This window comes from Alligator mississippiensis, chromosome 4 (genome assembly GCF_030867095.1).
Source record: "Alligator mississippiensis isolate rAllMis1 chromosome 4, rAllMis1, whole genome shotgun sequence".
NCBI classification, from domain to species: domain Eukaryota; kingdom Metazoa; phylum Chordata; order Crocodylia; family Alligatoridae; genus Alligator; species Alligator mississippiensis.
The window spans coordinates 181,540,400-181,564,911 of record NC_081827.1 but is presented as its reverse complement, the minus strand read 5'-3'; the positions used below and the strand labels follow the sequence as shown (position 1 = coordinate 181,564,911).

The 24,512-nt window shown below is 45.6% G+C and overlaps 1 protein-coding gene across 1 annotated transcript in view; it reads left to right on the top strand.

Annotated features, from left to right (window-relative positions):
- The window catches only part of LOC102568094 (aryl hydrocarbon receptor), a 94,328-nt gene extending 70,582 nt beyond the window's left edge, over positions 1–23,746 (top strand). The window contains exons 5-11 of the mRNA XM_006261671.4: positions 4,269–4,392; positions 5,323–5,453; positions 8,117–8,319; positions 9,321–9,430; positions 11,137–11,278; positions 13,117–14,875; positions 21,789–23,746. Of these exons, the coding sequence (XP_006261733.4) occupies positions 4,269–4,392; positions 5,323–5,453; positions 8,117–8,319; positions 9,321–9,430; positions 11,137–11,278; positions 13,117–14,875; positions 21,789–21,944 (2,625 nt within the window). The 3' untranslated portion in view covers positions 21,945–23,746. The remainder of the gene's footprint in view (positions 1–4,268; positions 4,393–5,322; positions 5,454–8,116; positions 8,320–9,320; positions 9,431–11,136; positions 11,279–13,116; positions 14,876–21,788) is intronic.
- Positions 23,747–24,512: the final 766 nt, after the last annotated feature.

The window sequence follows — 24,512 nt, the reverse complement described above, 5'->3', positions numbered from 1 at the left end:
ATTTCCTTTTGAGAACCCACTGATCTTGTGCATAAAGCCAGAAAGAATGGATGACCTTTGAAGGCATTGAACTGAAGGAAAGAGATAGACATGCCGTTTTCCTCTCTGCCACAAATATGGACAAGTCACTTAGATGTCTAATTGCTTTAAGAGCTTGGTTCTATTCCCACTTATCAATTATGCATGCAAATACCTTTAAAATCTGGTTCTGTATCGCTTGATGCCTTGTTTCCACTGTAATATATTTTGGGGAAGGGGCTTTCTCTTACTATGTACCTATGCATCACCTAGCATAATGGGGCCCTGATCTCCAGGTAAAGTTACACTTTACACTGGGTGCATCTACACATGCATTAATGTGCTTTTGCTACTGTGCATTAAGTTTAGTATCCCCACTATGAGGTACTACATAAATGCATATTAGGCGGGCCTAATGCGCAGTAGCAATAGTGCATGCATTTTAGTGATGTTTAGTGTGTTGTAGCCTATGCCTACTGCACATTAGCACTGTTTTTGATGTGATGCTTTAATGTGCAGTAGAATAGGCTACTGCATATTAAAGCGCATGTGTAGATGTGCCCACTGAGTCCATACTAAGGACTCAGTGTAAAGTCTCTGAGCGTCTAAAATGCGGGCGTCCACACATTAAACCTTGTTGACTCTTGCTAAGTGCTCTTGGAGCATCTTAAAGTTAAGGTTAAGTAAAGGTTAACTCTGGGCTATGCTCTGCAGTCTGCTCCACAAAGATAAAATTGAGCAATTTGCAATCCTCCAGCACCCCAAGCCTTGGGCATTCTTGCCCATATCCAGAGCAGGGATAGAGCCCAGGTGTCCTGGCTCTTAGCACCCCTGCGCCGCCCCCCCGTGCCTTTCCTTCAGTGCTCTTTAGCCCTCTAGTGGCAAGTGAGAGTTGTGCGGGCAAGACACTTCAGGTCCGACAACACACAGCAGATTCTAACTTTAACACTGCTTAAAAGTGTATAGATTTAGTATGGTCCAAGTATAACATGTAACATCACCCTCAGTCTGTGCCTTTAGGTGTTATCAGAATGTTAATAATAAGTGTGAGCTGAATAAAGTTGTTCTCCTTTCTCCAGTGCAAAGTGACTATTGAAATTGCATAGCACATTGCTTTAAACTTTTTGGTTTTTAGCACAAAGGATTTGCTTTCATAAAATAAACTAAAGTAAGAAGATCAAAGCTCCTATAGTGGGGACTAAGCTAAGAGACTCTGGTATGTTGAATTAGTGCTCAAATCATTATTGCCATTTCATAATTCACATAATCAAATATGAAAGTCATCATTATGAACCAAGCTGGAAAGTTGCAATAAATGTTTGCATAGAACACTTTATGGTGTTCCATGCATGAAAAGTTATCGTGCATACACATGGTGATCTCACAGCAGGAAGTGGGAGAGATGTGTAATAAATGTTGACAGGTGGCTCAAAAAGTTGGATTATAATAAGGGTGGACTCTATGGGCATGTCCAGATGATTGCGCATGTGTGGTATGTGGTGCCACAGACCCATCTGTGGCGCTGCACACCACAAGCACTGCACATGCAGATTTTCTCCTTGCTGCTAATTTGAAGGGAGTGGGAGGGATTTGGCACTGGGATCTCCTGATGTAAAAAAAAAAACCCTGCCTAAAAAAAGGCAGAGCAGCGCACATGGTGGCAGCATGTGCTGCTTGAAACCGGAGCCTGGCTGGCCAGAGCCATGCTTTGACTGCCAGCCAGGCTCCCTGCTGCTAGATTGCCACAGCTGCAGCCTCCAGAGGCACCCAGGACTCCAGGTAAGGCTGCTGGGGCCAGCCCTACCCCACCCAGGGTAATGTGCAGTGCACCAGAGCACACATGTATGGGTGCCCCAGGGACAAGTAACAGTGGCACATATTATGCAGCTGCTGTTTTGTCCCCAGGGAAGCACACATTCCCGCTGATGGGGATGCACCCTGTATGTCTTTTATCATTAAAAAAAAGATGATTTCAAGTAAAGTTGTTACTGTAATTTCATAAGGCTGTATCTTTTACATGGTATGGCAGTGCATATAGCACATTTTGAGACAAGTGGAAAGGATAAAAAAACACATGGACAAATTTGTTCATAATGTGAACTACACTCTGGGCATATCTACACATGCTGTTACTGTGCATGAGTAAACTGTGGAGCTTATTGCTCCTAGGCACGCTGTTTGAACATGTGCCTGGGAGCAATTAACTCTGGAGCATTAAGCTTCATGGTTTATTCATTCACAGTACGTGGAGCTGGGTCAGAGAGCAGCCTTGGCTGGCAGGGGGCTCTGGTGGTCAGCCTGTCAGCCTGAGGCTGCTCCCCCTGGCTGAAGATGAGGTGGAGGGGCTGGCTGGGGCATTAGGGAGCTTCAGTGCAGGACAAGCAGGCAGATGGCTCCACACTGGAGCACCCTTGTGTCCCAGCCAGCCCCTTCAGCATCTACACATATGCTGCTGTGGAGTTTTTTACTCCGCAGCAGGATAGTGGTTTTATTTACAAGTATTATCCTCCTGCAGAGTAAATTGGTTTACTCCAGCCTAATAGAGGTGCACACTCAAAACCTCCAATCTGTCACATCTTGTGAGAAGACAACAAAGATCAATATCATTTGTTCCCTAGAACCTAGTTTAGATGCATTTTTGAAAATGTAGGGGATTCAGTTTGTATAGGAGATGATGAGGAAGATCAAAATTATTGGACCTCCTCCATGATTCCAGGAGACATTGTGCGTATGATTGTTTCATCAAAATGATTTGATTCTCCTCTTCATAAATTATGTTTGAAATAATGTTTCACAGATGTAGATTCAGATGAACTAAGTGTCTGTATCAAGAGATGCCCTCTTCCCATGATTTATAGCAATACTCCTAGACAAAATTAACTTCTTGGCTTATGGAAGAAATCTAGGTCAGATCATCCCTATGCAGTGTGATTTTTTTATTATAGCTTTTCTTTGCCTTGTTGTTTATGTGAGATACTGTGTCAGATTGACATGGCTTTGTTTTTCTTCTTAAGCCTATTCCATGTTATCAGCAAACTCTTAGCTTGTTTTTGCTATCTTAGGGCAGATTTTGAGTGTGCATTTGTGCAGAGAAATAATAGGGGAATGAAAACGTATCTTAGGGGCTATCCTGATGCTAGATCCAGGTGTATGAGTAAGTATGTTCATATTTTTTTCTGAGGGCATGTCAGCTGGGAGGGCAGGGATTAGGCTTCATCGTCAACATGTATCCATTCTGTATGTCCGAAGTGGATTAACCAGACTAGGGTAAAGGTGTGGCAATTTACTGCTGGTTTAGGACAATTTTCACTTATGACTCCCTAGGCAGGAGACACCTTGAGCCTCAGACAGGTGTCTGAGTCAGCATCTTCAGGGGGGTTTTAGGGTTGGGCCACTTGCATTTGGTTTAGGATAGAATCTAAAGCCTGAGTTTTGTCTTGGCTTTTTGGAAATGTTTACACTGAAATCAGGAGCTGTGCATCAGGGATAGATGTGCCCAAGTTAGACTAGTTAGACTGGGTACCAGTAACAGTGAAGATACAGTGGCCCAGATTTCAGTGTGGATTGTACAAGTTTGCTGGCTTCACTGGCATTCTTATATATGCTAGGTACATTAAAGTGAGGGTGGGGATATATGCCTGGCTGCAGTCACACCTCTGATTGCAGTGAGGGCATACCTTTAATTTATGAACATGTAAAGGCAGAATTACTTTGGTCTGGTAAATAGCTATCTTGATTCTACAATATGAGGAACTGATTTCCACCACATTACCTAGCACCTGAAGCCTCCAGTGTTGCTACAAAAAGTATTAGGATAACCTGCAGACTTAAATATCACTCAGGGTGACTAAAGCTGGAAGGACTGGGTTTGTGGAGGAGTGTTTGCTTTCACAGATAACTTGTTTGCCTTCCCTGTGGTTGCCAGCCTCACTGGGCTAGAATTTAGCCCAATGTCTTCAGCAAGTCCGTAGAACAGAGATTAGAAATTGACTGTGTACTGAGTGCAGCTCCCACTGATGTCACTGGGAGTCTTTCCACTAGCTGCAATGGGAGGACAAAGAACCTGACTTCTTGCAGAGCCCGCTTTGAGCCTGCCGGGGAGATTTTTCTGCTGGTCAAGAGGCGAGTGGTGAAATCTGGCCCATTGTGTCCTCCTCATCTATAATGAAGATGAGACGGACTGTCCCAAGCTACAATGAAATAACAGACACATGCAGGAGGACTTACCTGTCACTTCTGTTTCCTTCTAGACAGATGTCATGCACCAGAGTGTGTTTGAGCTAATTCACACTGAGGATCAGCAGGAGTTCAGGCGCAACCTTCACTGGGCCCTTAATCCTCCTCATGTACCTGAGGATGAATCATCTCTTGATGGTAGGTGAAGACTGTCTCAGGGACCCAGGAAACACAAGGTTCTCCTTTTGAGGTAGCTGTCTGGCCATCTGGTCCAGTTCTGTTACTGCCCCCCAGAACAGAGGGAATGCCCTCTCGTTTTTCACTGCATCCCATAAATGATGGAACTGCAGAATCCTGTCATACACTTGTTAACCCAGCTCCATTGTAATCAGGAAAAGATTTTCCATTGACCTCAGGGATAGCAGGCCTGGGTCTCCTGCCTGATACAGTGCCACCAGAGATGGGAGGATGTATCTGTGTCTTCTGCAGTCTCTCTTGACCCCAGGGGAGCACAACTGTGCCTCAGCTGCTCAGTGGAGAGTTCCACAGGGGTAGCTGACTGTACATCTTGAAGAAGTTCATGTGTTGCTGCCTATCTAAAATGAAGGAGTGGCTCCCAACTGAGACCAACCTAAAATAACTCTGTCTGGCCCAGGTAAAGAGATATTTCAGTCAGCTCATTTAATATAGCTGCTGCTTACAAACTGTGTTTGATTCAACCCTTAGTTGCAGCCAAGGCTGCAAATCTTTAGTCCCTACCTGCCTTTTTGAATGTGCATGCTCCAGCATATGCTCTGCATAAGGCTGGGGGAATGTGCATTAAAAAGAACAAGATGTCAGATTTAAGGACTGTAGATGGGGCAGAGTTGAGGTTGTCTGGCTAATCTTAACTTGGAAACCTTCCTGTTTTTCACATACATTCAACTGGGAGAGGAACAGGACTGCCAAATAGGTTTAGAGGAACCAAGTCTCTGCATTAAGAAGAGGGGTTTTTCCTGGTTTTATAACAATACTTTTAGATACAGCTTCCACAGACTAGCTGTATCAGTGCTGTCAGGAACCTCCATGCTTTGGTGGTTACTTAAGTGCTGCTAATTTAGGTGCTTTTTAAAATCTTTCATTTTTTAGGTGAGAAGAACGTGAACAACTCTGTTACTACCTACAAGCCTGACCAACTGCCTCCTGAGAACTCCTCTTTCCTAGAAAGGAGCTTTGTTTGCCGGTTTCGTTGCCTCCTGGATAATTCATCTGGGTTCTTGGTGAGTCAGAACCTATGTTGTTTTCTCATTAGTGTGATAGTCCTGGGCAACTTCACCCACTATCGGTGGCAGATGGGGTTCCACAAAGACCCTTGACCCTACAAAAATAAGGTGGTTATTCTCATCCCTGGATTTTCTTTCTTTGGAACTTTTATTCAGTCCTGGATCGCCTAGAGCTGAGGCCTTCTCTACACTAGCTTGATTCTCTATTTTTTCCTTCATTGTACTATGCAGCAAATCTTCAAGGAGTTTTCTCTGTCCCCAGTGTTAACACACCTGAAATACAGCGCATATTGGGGCTTCTTGTTTCAAGGCAGTAGGACTCTTAAATTAGAAACAGTCTCATGCATTGTACATTGCAAATAATCAGAGTGACTGCAGTAACTAATCTTCACCTATTGGTCATTATTGCTGTGACCAGTCTGTACTCACCTTCTTACTGAGTGCTTAATGGCATAGTAACAAGAGCCTGATGTGGATAGATATTGCTGGGCTTTGCAGGTCTGATCACTTCCAGCTCCCACTGACTCATCTTTCTGAGATTTGGCATGACTCAAGATCAGGTATAGGTCCTAGATGATGCAGCCTTTGTATGAAGGTTGATGAATTTATCATGCTAAATGCTAAGAGCACTGGATAGCTCAGGGGACTGGTAATGGGCTGTGAAGATTTTCACTTCTAGGTCATCAGTTCAAAGGCAGCTGCTGTGGGCGGTGACAAAAAGCCATTCTTGCCTTCTGGCTGTAGGATGGCCAAAATGTGTTTCGCACTGTGGGTTCTGCCTATACCCCAGTGAGCAGTTGTCAGAAATCACAATCTCTGATTGCAGCTGAAGCAGAAACCAAGGACTAAAAGGAGGTGGTAACTCACTCCTTTCTTGTGCCCAAGAGCATTAGAGGCAAGGGATACATTAGCTGAAGCAGATAAATAGTTAAACTTTCAACATAAAGTAACACACTACATGAGTGTGTCAGGGGCAGCAGCCAAGCAGGTGATCAGCAGGAACAACGCTACTATAGGAGCACGTTGCATAAGTCGATTCATTGTAGGAGCCTGTCAGAGTCCAGGAGGGGTGAACTAGTTTTGCTCAGTCAAATCATAGCCAGTCTGATGCAAGGCATGTTAGTTATGGGTGGAGGGTCACTCAACCTTACTGTTGGCTTCCTACTAACAGTGAGGAGCAAGAGCAATAGGCAGGTGTAATGGCAGGCACGCATGCCCTGTTGCTCCTGAATGTCTCTAGGAGCCCAGGACAGGTTCTGGAAAGGTTTCAAAAGTAAGGGATGATGCAGAAACTTCCAGGACAGTTCCCTCAATCTGACAGTTGATGGTATCAGTGTTAAACAAGGAGGGTTGGCCTTTTTATCATTTTGAAGGGAGATACAATTTTATAGATGGAAGTATTTTCTGAAGTCCATAACAGCCTCTTGAAGGATGTGAATAAGCACATCAGCTGCACCATTTCTCTCTTTTTTTGCTTTTTGCATCTGTGGGAGATGAAAACATGAGCTGTGTGGAGCATTGGGATGTGTTATGAGCAGTGCAATTGGCAGTGCCAAAATGGAAAGTAGACACAAATCTTTCCTCTTCTATTTTTCTGCTTTTCAGGTGTATGGTAGATGAGGCATGTCCTGCCACAGCCTTTAGGACAGGGGTAGGAAATTATTTTGGCTGGAGAGCTACTTAATGAGTTTTGGGGACCTGTCAAGGGCCACATCCATCTCTGTCTCTCCTCTTGTCCCGTCCCATCCCTTCTCTTTCGTTCTGCCTCTCTCTCTCTCTCTCTCTCTCTGTTGCTCTGCCTGCCTCTCTCTCTCTCTGTCTGTCTCTCTCCCCCTCCCACCCTGTCCAAACCCAGCTGAAACTGTAGTTTGCCAGGAACCACGACACTCAGCTCTGGATCTGAGCCCAGGCGGGTGGCAGCATCAGCTTCAGCCGGGTTATGAAGAGAAGTGGGGAGAGAGACAGAAAGAGATGATGCTACCCACCTGGCGTGGCAGCAGCTCCTGCCTGGGTCCATGGCAGACGCTGCTGGCAGGTTCCAGATCAGGACTCTGCGTGGGAGCTTCCACCATGCTGGGAGGGTGGGGGGTCAGCTGTGGATGCAGCCAGCAGGTTCTGTGTCCAGGCTCCTGAGCCTGTCTGCGGCATCCACAGCTGATGCTGCCACCTGCCCGCTGAGAGGGAAGCCCTGCCTGGGTCCACAGCTGATGCCTGGTGCTGCTGGGCCAAAGCAGTCCCCCCTGCCTGCCTGGCACCACATGGCCACCAGAGTCACTGTCCCCTGTGGGACAGTGAGTTGGTGGCTGTCCACTCATGGGCCAGATTGAATTGGTTGGTGGGCCATATTTTGCCCACCCCTCTTTAGGGTCACTAATCATAGTTCCTTTGCCTAATTTAAGCAAGCCCAAATTACAGGAGCAGGTCCTACATTCCAAGTTTTCAGACTCATTTATGCCGTTGTTACTATAGTGCTCCAGCACATCTGAAATCTATTTACCAGACGGCCACGATAAACTGATTCTCTGTGGCTTCTGTGTCCTTCCTGTAGGCCTTGCTTGTTTCTTTACACAGGGCTTTCAATGCTAGATTTCCTTCCCAAAGCACTACTTTTACAATCTCATTCTGGTTCTCAAAATGAGTCCTAACTTTTTCTTTTACAGGCTTTAAACCTCCAAGGACGGTTGAAGTTTCTTCATGGACAAAATAAAAGGTCTGAAGATGGGTCTCTGCTACCACCACAGCTGGCTCTCTTTGCCATCTCTACTCCTTTGCAGCCCCCATCCATCCTGGAGATTAGAACCAAAAACATGATCTTCAGAACAAAGCACAAGCTGGACTTCACACCCATGGCATGTGATGCCAAGTGAGTACTGAAGCTGAGTGTATATGATTAAATAGGATTTTTCTAAAATACACCCATGGGTGAGACTCGCATTATAGATGAAGGTTCACATTCATTGTTTAATGACTGTTCAGCTGGGAGGGTCTTCAGAGGTTTTTAGGTTTTGATTCTTGACAGTGAGTGCTGTTCTTTTTGGTAATGGAGTTTAATTATTTTGGGTGGGTTCCAATGATCAAATTGCTTAGTCACTGTTTTCCTCTTTAGATCCGCGAAAACATGGAATCTGGCCTTGCAAGCCCGTCTTCAGTGTGGACAAGCTGAAAATTTCTGTTGTTTGAGTTACCCATTTATAGCAACAACGTGCAGTTCCTATCTTTATATAATGGAGGGTGTATACAAGCTAAAGGCACTCATGCCAAGGCCTCTAATGTGTTCCTTACTGTGACCTTTTTAATACCCTAGAAGTAGGGGTGTGTGTAACTTACACCAGCCCAGAGGTATATAGCTTTGAGAGGTGTGGTTAGTTAGGCAAACTGGCAAGTCACGGCTCTCCCCTTGCTCCTAGGCTGATGGGCAGTGGTATGGATCTCAGACTGGCAAAGCATTCCTGTTCAGTTCAGCACTGAAGCAGCTGATAAGCCCCATAGGAATCAATGGGATTTAGGCGGGCACTGAAGTGTTCTGCAGAATGGGGGGTTTACTGTTCCATGAGGCCAGCTATACATTAATAACCCCCACTGCTCTCACTGGCCACTCCAGTCATCAAGAACCAAACTTCAACATATTCTTTACCCATGTGTTCTGGGGATAGAGTAGGTGGATGAACAATGCTACTTTCTTTTACGTGGCCAGACTTAGGCACTGGGCAACCCAGGAGGGGTTCTTACTCATAGCCTGAGCCACAGGCTGCCCTTATTATTTAGGGGCAATGTTGCCATTTCAGGACTGTAAATATTACTGGAAGACATAGAGTAGTTGATTTTTTGCAAGCCCATTAATCTGTTTGTCTGTCTGTCCTGCAGAGGGAAGATAGTTCTGGGCTACACAGAAGTGGAGCTGCGGATGCGTGGTACAGGGTACCAGTTTATCCATGCTGCTGATATGCTGCACTGTGCTGAAAATCATGTCAGAAGTAAGGCTTAAAAAAACCCCTTTTCCTCCTAGCTTTCTTGGTGCACTGTAGCCTGACTTTCAGATTAATTAGGATTTTGGCAGGGGCCACTAGAGTCAAATTGTGATGGGTGCATGAGTCTGTAGTCCAAGCCCTTGAACAGTTTGCTCACTCAAGCCAGAGGGACTTTTTCCCAATGTGATCTGCCTTTCTATACTAAGCACTTCACTGAGGACTTGAGGGGATGCCTCTTTGTATTACTAAGGGCCTCAGAAGGAGTTTTGGTTCAACCTGTGGGCCAGGATAGTGAAATTACCCTCACTGCAATATGGATATAGTACCTGATGAAGTAGGTGGTTTCATATGAAAGCTCATACCTCTGAGTTAGTCTTTAAGGTATCATCCTGCCCTACCTACTGCCTGACTTTAGGCTGAGAGAGCTAACCACTTATGTTCTGCTTGGTACAAAATGTAAAGCTTGCTGAACAACACTGATTCGGATGGACCTGACCGAATACAGTTTGCATGTAAAAGCAAGGCCATCTAACAATCTCTCTGACACAGCTCAGCCACAGGAGGATATGCTGCTCTGCAAAAGCAGCCAGATAGGAAGAAATCCTTGTTTAAATGGCCCTTTCTTTATCCATCCTCTCCATGTCCTAACCTGAGGATTTCTTTTTTTCAAATGGGGAACTAACTAACTCAGGCCTTATTGACACTTACTTGGGTCTTCCAACAGATGGGCAGATAGCAGGCAGCAAACCTTGTTGTCATCCAGTGGCCAGAATGTGTGCATATCCATGTGCTTGTGGAGGCTCTAAGTAGCTCCATTGCAACAGCTGTGCTGACCACGTGTGTAGTGCTGAAAAACCTGTCTAAGCTGGCAGTAGGCACTGGAGAAACTACATGCACTTTCTGCCAGCTCCCAGACACAAGCAGAAGTCTTTTTTCACTTGAGAGGAAAGGTGTACCTCTGCTAGCAGAAAGGAGGGTACCTCTGCCATCACAGTGGAGCGCTGTTGTGTAGACTAGGCCTCTGTCTTATGTCTGACCTACCTTCTTAAACAGCTAATATGTTTCTAAGGAAGCTGTTTGTAAATAGTAACACTGTTGATTTCAATGCCAGTTTACACCAAGTGAGGTTCCAGCTTTATGTCCTTGTACTGCTGCCTGTCCCACTGCTGCAGGGAGTTTTACTTCACAGTTTCATCAAAGAAATTACCAAGAAGTTATATAAAAAGTATTTCACGTTACAATATTGTTGTGGACTTCTTTAAAAGAACATATTCTCCTCTCAAAATGTTGCTGTGATGGCCAGGATCAGCTAGCGTAGATGAGTGCTCTTTGGACAAATTATGTTTTGTAGGGTTGCAACTTTCTAACAGTAAATTAGGTTGTTTGTCTTACTGACCTGTGCAAGGGCTTTGGAAGGGAAAAGTGTCGCCTTCCTCCCACAGCCTAGCTCAGGGTACAAGAAGGAGCTGTTTCTGCAGCACTGATGGTTAACCTACAGCCTGGATGGAGAAAAATGATTTTCTGTGAGTGGCTTTTGGTCAGCTGCACATTGCTTGGGCAGCCTGTAATGAAGGGTGCCCTGGGGTCCACAAGATGGTGCTGGAAGATCCCACAGCAATGTCAGTATCACTCAGACCCACAAATTGCTCAGCACTGCCTGTGTCTCTGCAAGTCTAGCTTTGCTCATCACCTTCATTTGACATCTTTTCCAGTGATGAAAACTGGAGAGAGTGGCCTGACTGTTTTCCGTCTCCTGACAAAAGAAAATCGTTGGAAGTGGGTCCAGGCCAATGCCAGACTCGTCTACAAGAACGGCAAACCTGACTACATCATTGCCACACAACGGCCACTTGTGTAAGTGTGGGGCTGCAGACCTGCAGGGCTTCTAAACTCTCCTGAGTTGTCAGAAGCTTCATAAGTGTTGGCACTGGATTTATGATCCAGATACCTTATTCTGGGTGGACCCAAACCCTCAAACTGACCATGACCTCTCCATTTGATAATAGCCAAATAATATTGATACACAGTAATAGCAGATAAGAATAATGCAAATAATTCTATATCTACCAGTCCCAGGGTTCACAGAGTCAAGGTACATCTGGCCAGTAGTGGGCTTCACTCTGTTCTCTTTTGAATGTCAGATGTCAGCAGCCTGGAGGTCAGAGGCCAAGGTCCCCCCCCCCCCCTTAGCCCCCCCAGTGGGGCGGGTGAATTGGACTGGTGGTATGCCCTCTGTCTACAGTGACCTTGGGATCCCTTCTCAGGGACCCTTTTCTTCCCTTGATTTCTTTGAAATTCTTTCTTTTGTATCCTTTCCTCCTTTGATGACTCTTCATCTTTGGGCAGTGTTGATTGGTCTCTCTGTGGTCGTCAGGACTTTCCACGTCCTGTCCTGTCAGTATATTCCTTTATTTCACAAACCCATCACATGCACACATCCTCATTCGGTTCTTGCCAGTGTCCTCCTAATTTGGTCTGTTTACCAAAACTGGAAATCCCAAGGGCTCTGTAGCAGAGAACTGTGAGCTGGTCAATGTGGCAGAGTCCCTTATCTCATATCATGGAACACTGTGGTACATGCCTTCAATTTCACAGCCTGTGTGTCTGCTTGCTGTTTGCCTCTGTCATACAGTGGGCCTTGAGGAAACTTTGTCACAAACAGGATTTTAGAAATCAGTTAACCTTTGCCGTTGCCCTGGACCACTGTTCTAATATATATATCTATTTTACCTACAAGCCAGTTCCCAAAAGCAAACCTCTGAATACCATTTTCTAGCAATCAGTAAGGAGGACCTGATGTTAACGGTAGGAAAGGACACTTGCTTCATCCTCATAGCTCACTATCTTGCTTATTACTTTCCTCAAAGGACCAGGATGGACACAAACTAGGCAGTGATTGCAATGGAAAGAACTTCAGTGCTCACTCATTGCTGGTGGCAGGAGCCATGGAGAACATTGAAATATTTTTAAAGCACAGAAAGAAATATTTCAGGCCTGTTCCTGATCTCACAGCAGCTTCACATTAATGTAATGGCTGTATGGGCTCACTCCTGGTTTACTGTAGTGTAAGGTCAGAATTGGGCCTTTCTGAAATGTCACTTATGACCTCACATATGTCCTGTAGATTCTGTCTGAAGGGTGGACATTACAAGGCTGTGCTACAGTAAGAGCAGGACTTAGGGCACCCATACATGAGCATCAAGGCTGCTCCAGCACCCTGTAATTGCAGTATATTGGAGCAGACTCAATCGATGACACCTTACTAAGTGCATTTCCCTATGGGGTACCACTCCCTGATGAAGCTAAGCTCCCTTTCTTTTCTGTAGGCCAGCATCTCTGGCTGAGCTACAGCACCCACAATCCAGGGTATTCTCCCCTCTGATTAATTGAAGGGGTACATTGTTGGAGCCACAGAGTTCCTTCATATTTGATTTCTGTGGCTTCTGGGTTTGAAGTGATAGTGTCATAGCCTTAATGAGAGTCATCCAGTATCTTCTCACAGTGCCTCCCAAAGGACATAGAAGGTCTGCAGAATTCAATTTGTAAAGATTCCTCAGCACAAAGAACCATGTGTTCTAAGAATAGTGATCTTCACTTCTGTGATGAAGAATTATTGGTTTCATTGTTCATGTCTCTGTCAAGCTGACTCTTTGGGTGCATGTCATCACAAAACTTTTTTTCATTCTTTGCAGAGATGAAGAAGGAGGGGAGCATCTAAGGAAACGATCTATGCATCTACCTTTTACCTTTGCTACGGGGGAGGCACTGCTGTACCAAACAACTTACCCAATTCCCAGCTTTCTTGAACCTTTCCAAAGCAAAGGTAAAAATAGCAAATCCAAGAAGAATTCTCAGAGTAAAGGAGGGAGGTCCCAGAAGGACAATGTGGACCCAAACTCCCTCCTTGGTGCCATGATGAGACAAGATGAGTCAGTGTATGTCTCCCAACCAGCTACAACCCCCAAGCATTCCTTCAGCAGGAATTTTTTTAACCACTCAGGTGAATCTTACTTATTTGGTACAGGAGGAGATTCCTGGAATGCAGTTGCTAATCCAGCTTCTTCTGGAGAAAATGGTCTCAAGCAGGAGCTAGTCAACTTGAGGCAAGGGGACCCGCTGTTATCTACCCTAGACTCTCTCTCTATTAGCAGTGATGAAAACTGTTCAAATAACGAGCTGTTCAATGCCCTGGAGAGTCTAGGATTGAATGCCGAAGACCTGGAGCTCCTGTTATTAGATGAGAGGATGGTGAAGGTGGAAATGGACCCAGATTATATTCCATCCCTTAATGATCTGTTAACAAACAATGAAATCCTGTCTTATATTCATGGTTCTCTTGTAAACAAATATGAGGGTGAGCCTACAGGGGTGCAACAGGGCTTCCTCTTGCCAGACTCAGCCCAGAATCCAAGCAAACACCCAGCAATGTATCCATCCCACATGCAAGACAAAGGCTCCCAGTACCTCCCTCAGCACTTGCAGCAGAACCAGCAGCCACTGATCTTGCAGCTTTCGCAGCAAATGCAGCAGCACGTCATAACACAGAACCAGCAAACTGGCCAGCCGTGGGAGCAGCTGTCACACTCAGCACTTAGTCAGCTGGCACCCCTGCTGATGAAGCAAACTGATGAGGATAAGCCGCAGCATAATGGTCTGCAGTGGAGGTCACCAAGGGGACCAGCTGTGGAAGGTCTGTCTCAGTTCATAGAGTCCGCCCTTAGCAATCAGCAGCAGAATACCCAGTGGGTCAGGCCTCATGGATCAAGCCTGCAAACCTCAACCCATCACCATCAACCCATGGAAATCCCTTATCAATGCAAGCAAAACGGGAGGCAGTTGGAAGTTGGCTTTCAAGCCACACATGAAGTACATCAACCATTCCTACCACAGGAACAGCCCCCACCCGTGCAAACCCAGCACTGCTTCCAGCAAAAACAGGCTGAGATACAAATAGAGCTGCAAGGTCAGCTGAAACAAAAAACTAGTCAGCAGTCACTAAGAAATGGTCTGTGTAACCATGACTCACCCAATCAGCACATCTTGGGGACTAGCACTTGGCAGGACTACAGCTCCCAGCTAATAGGGCTTCCAGCACAGGCAGAGACCTATAGCGTCCAGCAAGAACTGAACTCCCAGCCCCAGGTCTGTTCTGAATCAGTGCCAAACACAGGAGTGTCTACAATTCATTTCTACTTGAATGGGTTGGCAGATATGGAGACAGTGAATAGTGGAGGGTCCCAAGAGGATATCTCTCCATATTCAGGATTTTTACCCCCATCCTCCTATCAGATTCTTTCTCAAAAGCAGCCAAGCCCAGTTCCTTCAGAGTCCCAATATCCTTTTCCGAATTCAGCTGTGGATCACTTTGTGAACATTGGTGGCCAACAGGAGGACTCTGTGAACTCTTACGGCATATATACATCATTATTAAACAGGGAGAATAGTCCTAAGGTAAGGGCCTCTTTTGCGTTTGAGCTAAAGATTTCCAGAGTGCGTGTCACATATGTTGGCTCCTAATCAAGCCACATGTACACAGTTATTTTACTCATTCAGCAGCTGTGCCCACGGGCATGTTGTGTTCCTCTGAACTGGCTACCTCAGAAACTGGCATTAATACAGCCGTGTCTCTCTGGTGCCATGGGTCTATTACCTCTGTCACTCAGTGATGCTAATTAGCCTGCCCAAAGTACTGTGTGGGCATGGCTACGTGGGCTTTCATTGTAGGAGGCAGCCCACCTGGACTAATGCACCATGCTTGAGATCACTGCTGCCAGGTGCTGTAACTTACCATGTAGATGTGGGTTATGTGACTTGCTTACATGGAGCAGAGTGGACTGTGGTCTCAAACAAGTACTCTGAGCACTGGATTCTCTTTACTTTTGTGTGATCTGCCTACAGTGCAGATCCTTGGACAGTACCAAGTGGTGCACAGGGCAGCTTGGGGAAGAACACTGTGCAAAGCTAGTCTTAGTACATTTCCCATCCTAGTCTGGATGCATGAACACCTGGAGTCTGCTCTTGAAGGGCTGAGGCCCTGTGCAAAAAAACGCTTGCCATATGGTGGTAGCATGAAGGGGCATGGCATGGAGCCAATATGGCTCTGGAATACTGGAACAGTCTCTGGTGCTAGAGCACAATTCCCTTGAATGGCTACCCTGTAGTGTGAAAGGGTTTGAAGATCTTGTTTTACTCATTTATGCCTCCTGCCTATGTTCTTGGTTCATTGACCATGAGTAACCATCCCAGGAGACTACTATTGCTTGTAGTCTGACTGGGATTTCATTAGCTGAGAGTTTGGACTGGATCTACTGGGCCGGCTGGCACCTAACAATGATGGTGTGAGCATAGATAATGTTGTACAACAAGCTTTTCCACATTAATTTCCCTGAGAGTTCTGCTCGTGCCCTCGTAGCACATTTTGGCCCAAATCTGTGTTTACCCAGATGGATCCCAGCAAGGGCCTTGACCGAACACCGATTGAAATCATAAAAGTATAGAACTGGAAGTGACCCCAAGACATCACCTAGTCCAGCCCCCTGAACTAAGATAGGTACACCTTGACCAGCAGGAGTCAATGTTTTTCATGGATGTGCAACAAGTTGAGTCCTGCCCCTTTCCAAGTGCCATGCTAGTCCTCTTTCCCTGCCCAGTCTGCTGCTCTTCATTCTGCTCCCTGGTCCCTCCCCAGTCTACCACATGCCATGTCCAGAAGCTGCCCATGGCATTTGTGGCACACTTGCTGCAAGTTGGCCACCCCTGATACCGGACATCCCAAAGGCACATTTGTCTAAGACAGCGCTGTCCAACTGATGACCCACAGGCTAATCGCAGCCCATGAGCAGTTAACGGGTCATCCACAGGCCCTGCTGGCTGCCTCTCCTGCTTCCATGTGGCAGAGCATGGCATAGGGGTCAATGCGCCACCTGTGCAGCCCACATAGAGAGCAGGGGGTTTGTCCAGCAGGCGAGAGACAAGTGCTGCCACAGCAGCATGGAAAGCAGAAGAGACCATGTGCCACTTCTGCAGTCCATGTGGCAGGGCCCAGGGAATCTGCATACCACAAGTGGGGGCTACATGCAGCTGGCCCAGGGGCACCAAAGTTGAACAGGCTCATTTTAAGCCAAGGCTGGCAATCTATGGCTAATGGTTCTCCGGGCCAGATCTAGCCCACTGAGAGGTCCAACTTGCCCTGGGGAGGTTCAGTTTGGCTTGGGGAATCAGTCTTGGGGAACTGCTCTGCACCACTCCCCTTTGCTGCAGAATTTGCTGCTCCTCAGTGTCTGAGCTTACCCTTGCCACAGGCGGCTGGGAATCTGGCAGCCAGTCACTTGGAGGGGGGGCTTCCAGCCCACAGTGAAAGCCCAGTTGTAACCTCCAGTTCATGCTGTCAGAAGGCTGCTGATCCCTGCTCTAAGTTGTTCCAAGAAAATTAACAGATTCCCTTTTAAGTTCAGTGCACTTTAGATGAGATCTATAGCTTACAGATTTTACTAACCAAGTATACATAGTACCCACACAGGGCTAGAACTAGGTTTAGGCACAACCCAGGGGATGCAGAGCCCCCTGCCCATCCAGGAAGGATCTACCCTTTCACCTTGAAAGGAAAGGGCTGTGTACAGGTACAGGTACACAGCCCTAGGAAAGGAAAGGCTGCAAGCCTACTGTTGCACACATGAGGTGGTCGACAGTGCCAGCTCCTCCCTTACCCCAGATCATTAAGTGGAGGAAATAGGCCCTGCACTCCCCTGAGCACAGAGGCTGCAATCTTATCCAGCTCTTACCCATGTTGTTCAATTATACAATGGATACCCTTTGAACCCCACTCCCCATCCTACTGCACACCCTTATTTGACTGATAAGGATAATTTCAGAGCCCACTGCAGCGTGTCTGCAATAGGCAGGAACACTATTAACAGTTGTGTTGAGTTGGGAGTGAAGTATGCTAAATGCCCAGGGTGTAGAGCACTGAAAAGAGTTATAAGCCTGATGCCCTAAAGAGTTTCACTGAGAGCTGGGCCCCTGTATACTTGGAGCATCCCAGCTGAAATCACCAGAGTACAAGGACTGGCACAGCCACCCCACATGGCATAGGTTCTTTGTGCCTTCAGGAAAATTCAGTGTGTCCCTTCAAAGGCTAGACACATCTTACCAGAGGTCTGCCTGTGTTCAGAGGTGGAGGTGGGGATCCCTGGGTGAGGATTTCTAGCCTGTGCAGGAGGGTAGATGAGATGAAGCAGAATGGTCTGTCATGGCTGTAACCCAAAAGAATCTGTGAGAAGCAAGCACTTAAATAAGTGCCTCTCAAAGCTGAGGGAACCTGAGCCATAGCCCTTGAACTGCAGCTCTCTCCATTTTTCATTTTTCATTAATGTCTAAACATTATGGATCCCACTGGAAGACTTTGTGGGACTTCTTTTATACACTTTTCCTTTGATGCACTTTATGCATCAACAGTTGTACATTGGTGCTCTATAGGATTTGTTTTGATGAAATTTGAGTTGGTATCCCAGACTAAGAAGTGTGCATCACACAGGTGAGCAGCTGCACATGATAATAGCTGTTAGTACAGGCTAGGGACCCCCAGTTTCCACTGCTGTTATAAAAAATGGTGAGTGCCCAGCTCTCTGGAAACCAGGCTGAAAGCAACTGGTTGCCCATTTTATTTTTTCTGTTGCTTCCGAAAAAGACTGTACAGCGTCACAGTTTCCTGCAGGACCAGTTGGTGTGACTGCAGTTACACTGGGTGGTGTTTCAGGTATACAGCCATTTGTTCATCAGGGGACAGCATCAAGTAAAGGATAAGTCCCAGGGAAGAGTGCAGGACAGGCAGCCCAAGGGAGGTGGTGCAGTGGGAGGACCCCCCCCCTCTTCCTCTTTTAGGGCCATGGAAGCAGGGGCAGGGTAGGAATCTCTTACCTCCCTACTAAGGCTTGAAAATGTTCAGTAGGAGCATCTTGCACCAGCACCCATGCACACTATGAGTGCTGAGTACACATACCACTGTTCCCTCAGAGGGAGACCCAGTCTCAGTATCAGTTCTTGGGAGTCAAGGGCCCGAACTATCCAGATCGGTTGGGTCAGTACACCCTGTGGTCACGCATGCTGGCCTGGTGTAGACATGCTGGTTGAGGGAGACACCAGCTCAGAGCCCTTCTGTTGCATAGTTTCCTGGTGCTAAACTAGATGAAGTCATGGGAGGGGGTCTGTTGTAGTATACAAGCATCCATGCTTTGCTACATGGAAAGAGAGGGATGCAGTGGAACTGGCCATTAGTGCCACAAGTGGTAGTTGTTCTTAACACTTACCTGTATGAAACATCCTTAAGGAACCATGATGCCTTAGAGGTCAGAGACAGAACCTTGCTCCTCTAGACTTGCATTTACTGCTCGCCATCAGTCACAACAGTAGGGCATAAAGTGGCCTCAGACACCTAGTGCTCATCATTTGGGCCTCATGGACAAAATGAGTGGCATAGAGCCAGTCTGCAGGCTGGATCGGACCTTATACCCCAGGATCAGGCCTGTATGGCCAGACCTGGATTGCACCATCCCTACTTGGCTGCACATGCTGGAATTGGAGCCCTGGGACTCCACATGGCTCCCGTCCAGTCTTGCTTGCTGGGATCATGGCCCCAGGACCCTGAACCACCCCTATCCTACGTGCTAGGATGCTTGGGGCCGTGGACTCAGCACCATCTCTTCTGGGCTCTGTGCGCCAGGGTTGGGACCCATGCTGCCTCAGCCCAATCCTGCATGTGGGGATTACTGTCTGGGGTCTGAGCAGCCTCCGCTTGGCTCCATGCACCTCTGGCCCCCCATGCACCCCTAGGGTCCCATGCCACCTCTGCTCAGTCCCACATATGGAGATTGAGCTCCAAAGCCCTATGCTGCCTCTGTCTGCCGTGTGTGCCAGGACTGGGTCTCACACTGCTTGGCATACACAGCCACAGTCCACAGGGTTCCCCAACAGGCCAAATGATGAGGATCTGATCCATGGGCCAGGGGTTCCGCACCTCTGCTCTAGAGTATTACATCCCTGTCTTCCTGTTTACCTGGCATCCTTTATCACTGAATGGCACCTCAACTCCTCCAAGACATGGGTGACTGGTGCCACCTTAGTCAAGTGGGGGAACGTGCCCCCCCCCCCCAGCAGTCATCCATGTCTTGGGCTACAGGTATGGTTGCTCTCATTAGAAATCCATTATACCATAACTGGATTTTTGTCTTGTTTTGTGTTAATGGGAAATTGCACAATGGAGCTTCCAGAACAAGAAGTACAACATAAGGCTTCAATGGAGGCAACTAATGACCTGCAGATGGAGTGCTGTGCTGGCATGGTGGCGCTCTGAATCTGATGAGGCTGTACATGCTGTGGCATTCCATGCAGATGTTACTATATTCTGGATGGGGGAATAGTTGTGCAATTTTCTGTCCAGAGGCACTGAAACAGTGTCTGCTACCGAGTTTTACCTCAGCAAAACTCACTGGCGGGGAGGCAGCCGCAGTGCTCCCACTCCCCAACCAGTGCTCACGGGGGGGTGGGGGGGGCACCAGTGTTTTCCGCACAGGGCGTACAATGTGAATTAAGAACAAGCAGGGATCTTATCAGGGGATAAGGCACAACGCCACATTTATTGGAACCTAAAACATGGAACATGAAAAGAAAAAGAACAGTAAGGCTATCTGCTTCACTCATTCCCATACATACCCATTAATACATTCATACAAAAGAAACGTGCACACACACAGATAGTTAGACAGTCCTGCAAAGGTTAAAGCATTACCAAGTTCTAAAGTTGTTTGGGTCACTCTGGTGGCCAGCCAGACCGACCACGAAGAATGGAGTCAGGTGTTGCTGGATGCACCCAAAACTCCTTCTTGCAGGTGAACAGACCCAAAGCCTTTTCTTTGTATTCATTCTTTATAGTGATAGCTATCCATACAAGCCTATGGATTCTGCTGAGTCGGACACGAAGGTCATCCTCCTTGTCCTGTTGGCAGGCTGGGATTGGTAGGACATGATCTTCTGGCTTTGCAGTCTGCAATCTTCAGGGGGGTCATTGTTTGTAGTCTTCAGCCATCAGGGTGAAGGCATGATTTAGTATTTGGCAGTCCTTAACTGCTGAATCTGTCGCTGCAACCTTTAACTGTTAAACCACAGAAGGCTATTTTCACCTGCTGCAAGAGGGCTGTCTTCCTTCACATTGTCACATACATACATAATTCATTCTTTCCTTACTTCTTTTCAAACATGCCAGACATACCACACACCTTACATAAGCATTTTTCTTATACCAAATTTAAGTAGGTCAAATATATATATATATATGCTAAGCAATAGGAAATTTAAAATAGATGGTTAATTCCAGAACAACAACGACTGATTAAAATAGTATGAAAAGTGAATCATAACAAGATTAACTTTATCTTAATGGCTAAATAATTCATGATTAAAATAGCAATATAAGCAATTAAAACAATTATAGGTACTGTAATGCAACACTAGCACTCCCGCCTGCCCTCCCTGCTCATCGCCTAAGCAGGGAGCACGATTGGTCAGGGGGTGCACCCCCGTATATCCTCTATGTGTCGCCACTGGTCCAAGATGTTTCAAAAGGGACCCATTGGGGAGGACCTCAGGGGTCCTTTAGTCCAATGTCCTGTACAAATATAGGATTCATATTCCTTAAACTTTTTCAGTCTCTTGGAAACCTCCAGTGAAGGAAGTTCCACAACTTCTCTGGGGAATGGGTTGGGTTATCTTCGTGTTTGGATGTCCATATTGAGACCCCTTTGAAAAGGCTGGATGCTCAGAAAATGTTGAGCACCTGCCCTCTGAAAATCCAGTCCCTTTCAGGAGTCTGTCATTGGCACCCCGAATCACGAATCATTTGCAAAACCATTGGTGTTCAAAACTAGCTTCTGTTTTAAGCTTCTGCCCATCCCACAGTGAAGTCAATGGGAATCTTTCATTGGCTTCAACAGGAATTGGATCAGGCCCATAGTGAATATTGTTCTAGAGAGTATTTCTTGCCATGCACAGCAGATTCTACAGCATGATATGCCCCTTTCCACAGAATTGAGCCCTAGGTGAGGTGGCTGAGCTCCAGGACTGCCTACGGTACCTATCTGACCCTATTACTGGCAGGCACTTCACAGTTGTTAGTGCAGGTACCTTCCTGTGCAGCAGGGGAATACTGTTTCTGACAGATGGAAAACTGGGGTGAGTTTCCCTAAATCACACAGTAAGTCTGGTGGAGTGTGGAATTGATATAGGGTCTCCCATGCTAACACCTTACATTTTTGCCTACCGTGTTTAATGTTCCGATGTATCTTAAATATTCTCTCTCTCTCTCTTCTTTTAGCCTGAAAATGATTGTGTTTTAAGCAATGCTAATGTGGGATACTCTGGAGACGGCCTCCTGCCCAATGGAAACCCTGATTTCTCCAACAAGCTGCATTCCTGCACAGAAGTGCTTCCAAATCATTCTAATCCCTCCAGCAGTGGCTTTTATCTTTGAATAGAAGATTAGATTGGACAAAACAGAATTATCCACAGACCAGATGGAGAAAAAGCTGTGTTGAAGTTACAGAATAGAACCATTTCTCCCAGTTATTTTTGTTTCTTCTGTATTTTTTTTTGTGTTTTTTTTTCTTTTGTTCTGTTTTTAATTGACATCGTATCACATTGATTGTGATGTGCAGGGGTGAGCAGAAAGGAGGAAGACATTTTATCTTGTGATGGAGTTTAGTTTTTACAAAGATATTACTGACCTGAGAATTAATGTTGCATCTACAACAGCTTGGGGGTGGAGGGCAACTTTTAATTCTTCACATGCAAACTGGGACAGTGAATCTGTCTGTTATGCACTTGTAAAAACAGCTGGCATTCATAACATCTTATTTATATGCTTATCTCAGACTGTCTGAGAGTTTTGTCTTCTCTGCTTCATCAGCTTGAGGATTCCAAACTTGAGAGCCTCTTTCTTGTTCTTTCTAAGTTTCTCTGGCAGGATTATCATGCACAGAAAGGCTGACACATCTGACTACAAAGGAGAATCAGCTTTGAAATGTTTTGACCCAGTTTATGTCTCTTTCTGTTGTCTTTTAAACTGAATACATAGACTGATTGCTCTAAAAATTTCGTCCCAATATCAACAAGGATTGCTCTGTTGCAGATGTGACATTAACATAACAAAGCTTGCACTTTGATGAAAAGAGTTCTCTATTGCACTAAACTGATCTGTAGTTCTATTGGTATGCAAGGTTGTTTGCTTTCACCACATTTTGCCAGTCTTGAAAATTTAGGCCATTTTTGTTGCCATTGTTCAGTTCAGAGATTCAACAGCGAGGCTATTGTTCTGGCAAAGTTGCACTATTGTATAAAAGGCAAGGTGTGGAATTCCACAAGCTGCAAACAGATTGGAAAGAGTAGTTTCCCTCTGGGCTCCCAGATGCTTTTTAATTGATAGAAGTTTGCAACTGTAGTTGGAGGAGACTTTAGAACTGTGCATAGAAAAGAGACTGTTAGGGTCATTGCTTATAGAGTTAACTCGCTGACAAATGTGTTTCGTCTTATTGTCAGCCATGTCATATGGAAACGTTTAAAAAAAGAAAAAATGACCTATTTTTTTCCTATTATATGGGTCATTTCACAGCTGGACTTCAAAATTTGTAAGAGATGTTATTGTTAATTGATGCCATAGATTAGATGTGCTGTAGTAAATGTCACTGATTGTGGTTTTGCTGTATTCTTTGTGATATGCCCAGATTGGTTGGTTTTGGTTGTCAAAGTACCTAGCATTTGTTCTGGCAGTAAGTGGAACTAAACCACTAAGCCTATTTCAGGTTACAGGAGCTCTGTGTAGGTACTTCATTATTGGACATTAGGAGCAGACTGGCATATAAGCCATATGTTACATCTGTGCCTAAAAAGATTGCAGAGCAGTAGTGGACTTAACTAGTTCAGAGGAAGATTCAGATTTCTGTACAGAAAAGTTTGCAATATGATAAAGAAAAGTATAATGCTAATTTTAAATACTGACATAGTGATATTTTCCCACAAAAGAAATACAATCCATACATATGTATATAATAACTGACAGATATATTTTTATGCCACTCCAGCAGAGAAAATAATATCTTCCCAAAGCACTCAAGGAGCATCCTTTGGAATGAAAAAATAGACTATTCAAAGGATCAGAAATTATGGCCACTCTTTATTAAGAAACCTGACATAAAAGAACATTCTTTCTATGTCTTCAGCCTTGGTTTTGCAGTAACTTCCCATCCTTTTCATTTCAATAAATGGTTTTGGATCTCAGTGTTTCTGTGATTCCCTTCTTAGGTGTTTGCCTCTTGATTTATTTTTAAACAACTTTGAAACCTGAGCTTCACATTTTTGTCCCAATACAACTCCAGGGTCTGTTAGGAGTGGACACCTGAATCTTATCATTGAGAACCCCACTGCTTGGTTATTTTTCTCTTCTTTAAGGAGCACTCATTGGGTGCATCTACACATTAATGAGCCTTTGCTACTGTGCATTAAGTTTAGTACCTCTAATATGAGGTACTAGATAAAGGCACAGTAGCTGCGCTAAAGCAAGGGCAAACTTTTTTTGTGATGCTTAATATGCAGTAGACTCATTCTACTGTGCATTAGCGCATTAAAACGTTTTTGCCATGACACGCTAATGCTCAGTAGAACAGTCCACAGCACATTAAGGTGTCCCATGTAGACGTGCCCATTTGAATTTCACCATCGGGTTCAGAGGGAGCAGACTTAACTTTGAAACATAAGCTTTGCCATTTGTCCGGAGCCTAGCTCCTTTCAGTTAGCTTCATTTAAAAATGCAGAAATTAAAACTTCTAATTAAAGAATTAGAACTAAGAATATCTAAAGAGGATCCTTTTCAAGAGAGGAGGACAAGCAGAGCAGAGGGACTGTCACACCATACCTGCATGGTCAGTCTGTTTTTCCACTTCCTCCTGGCCCATAAGAGAATTATGTCATTTGCGTTAATAGAAATAAAGTCTGAAGTAATTACTAGTCCCATACTGTAAGGTCCTGGTATGAGGCCTTAGGCCTG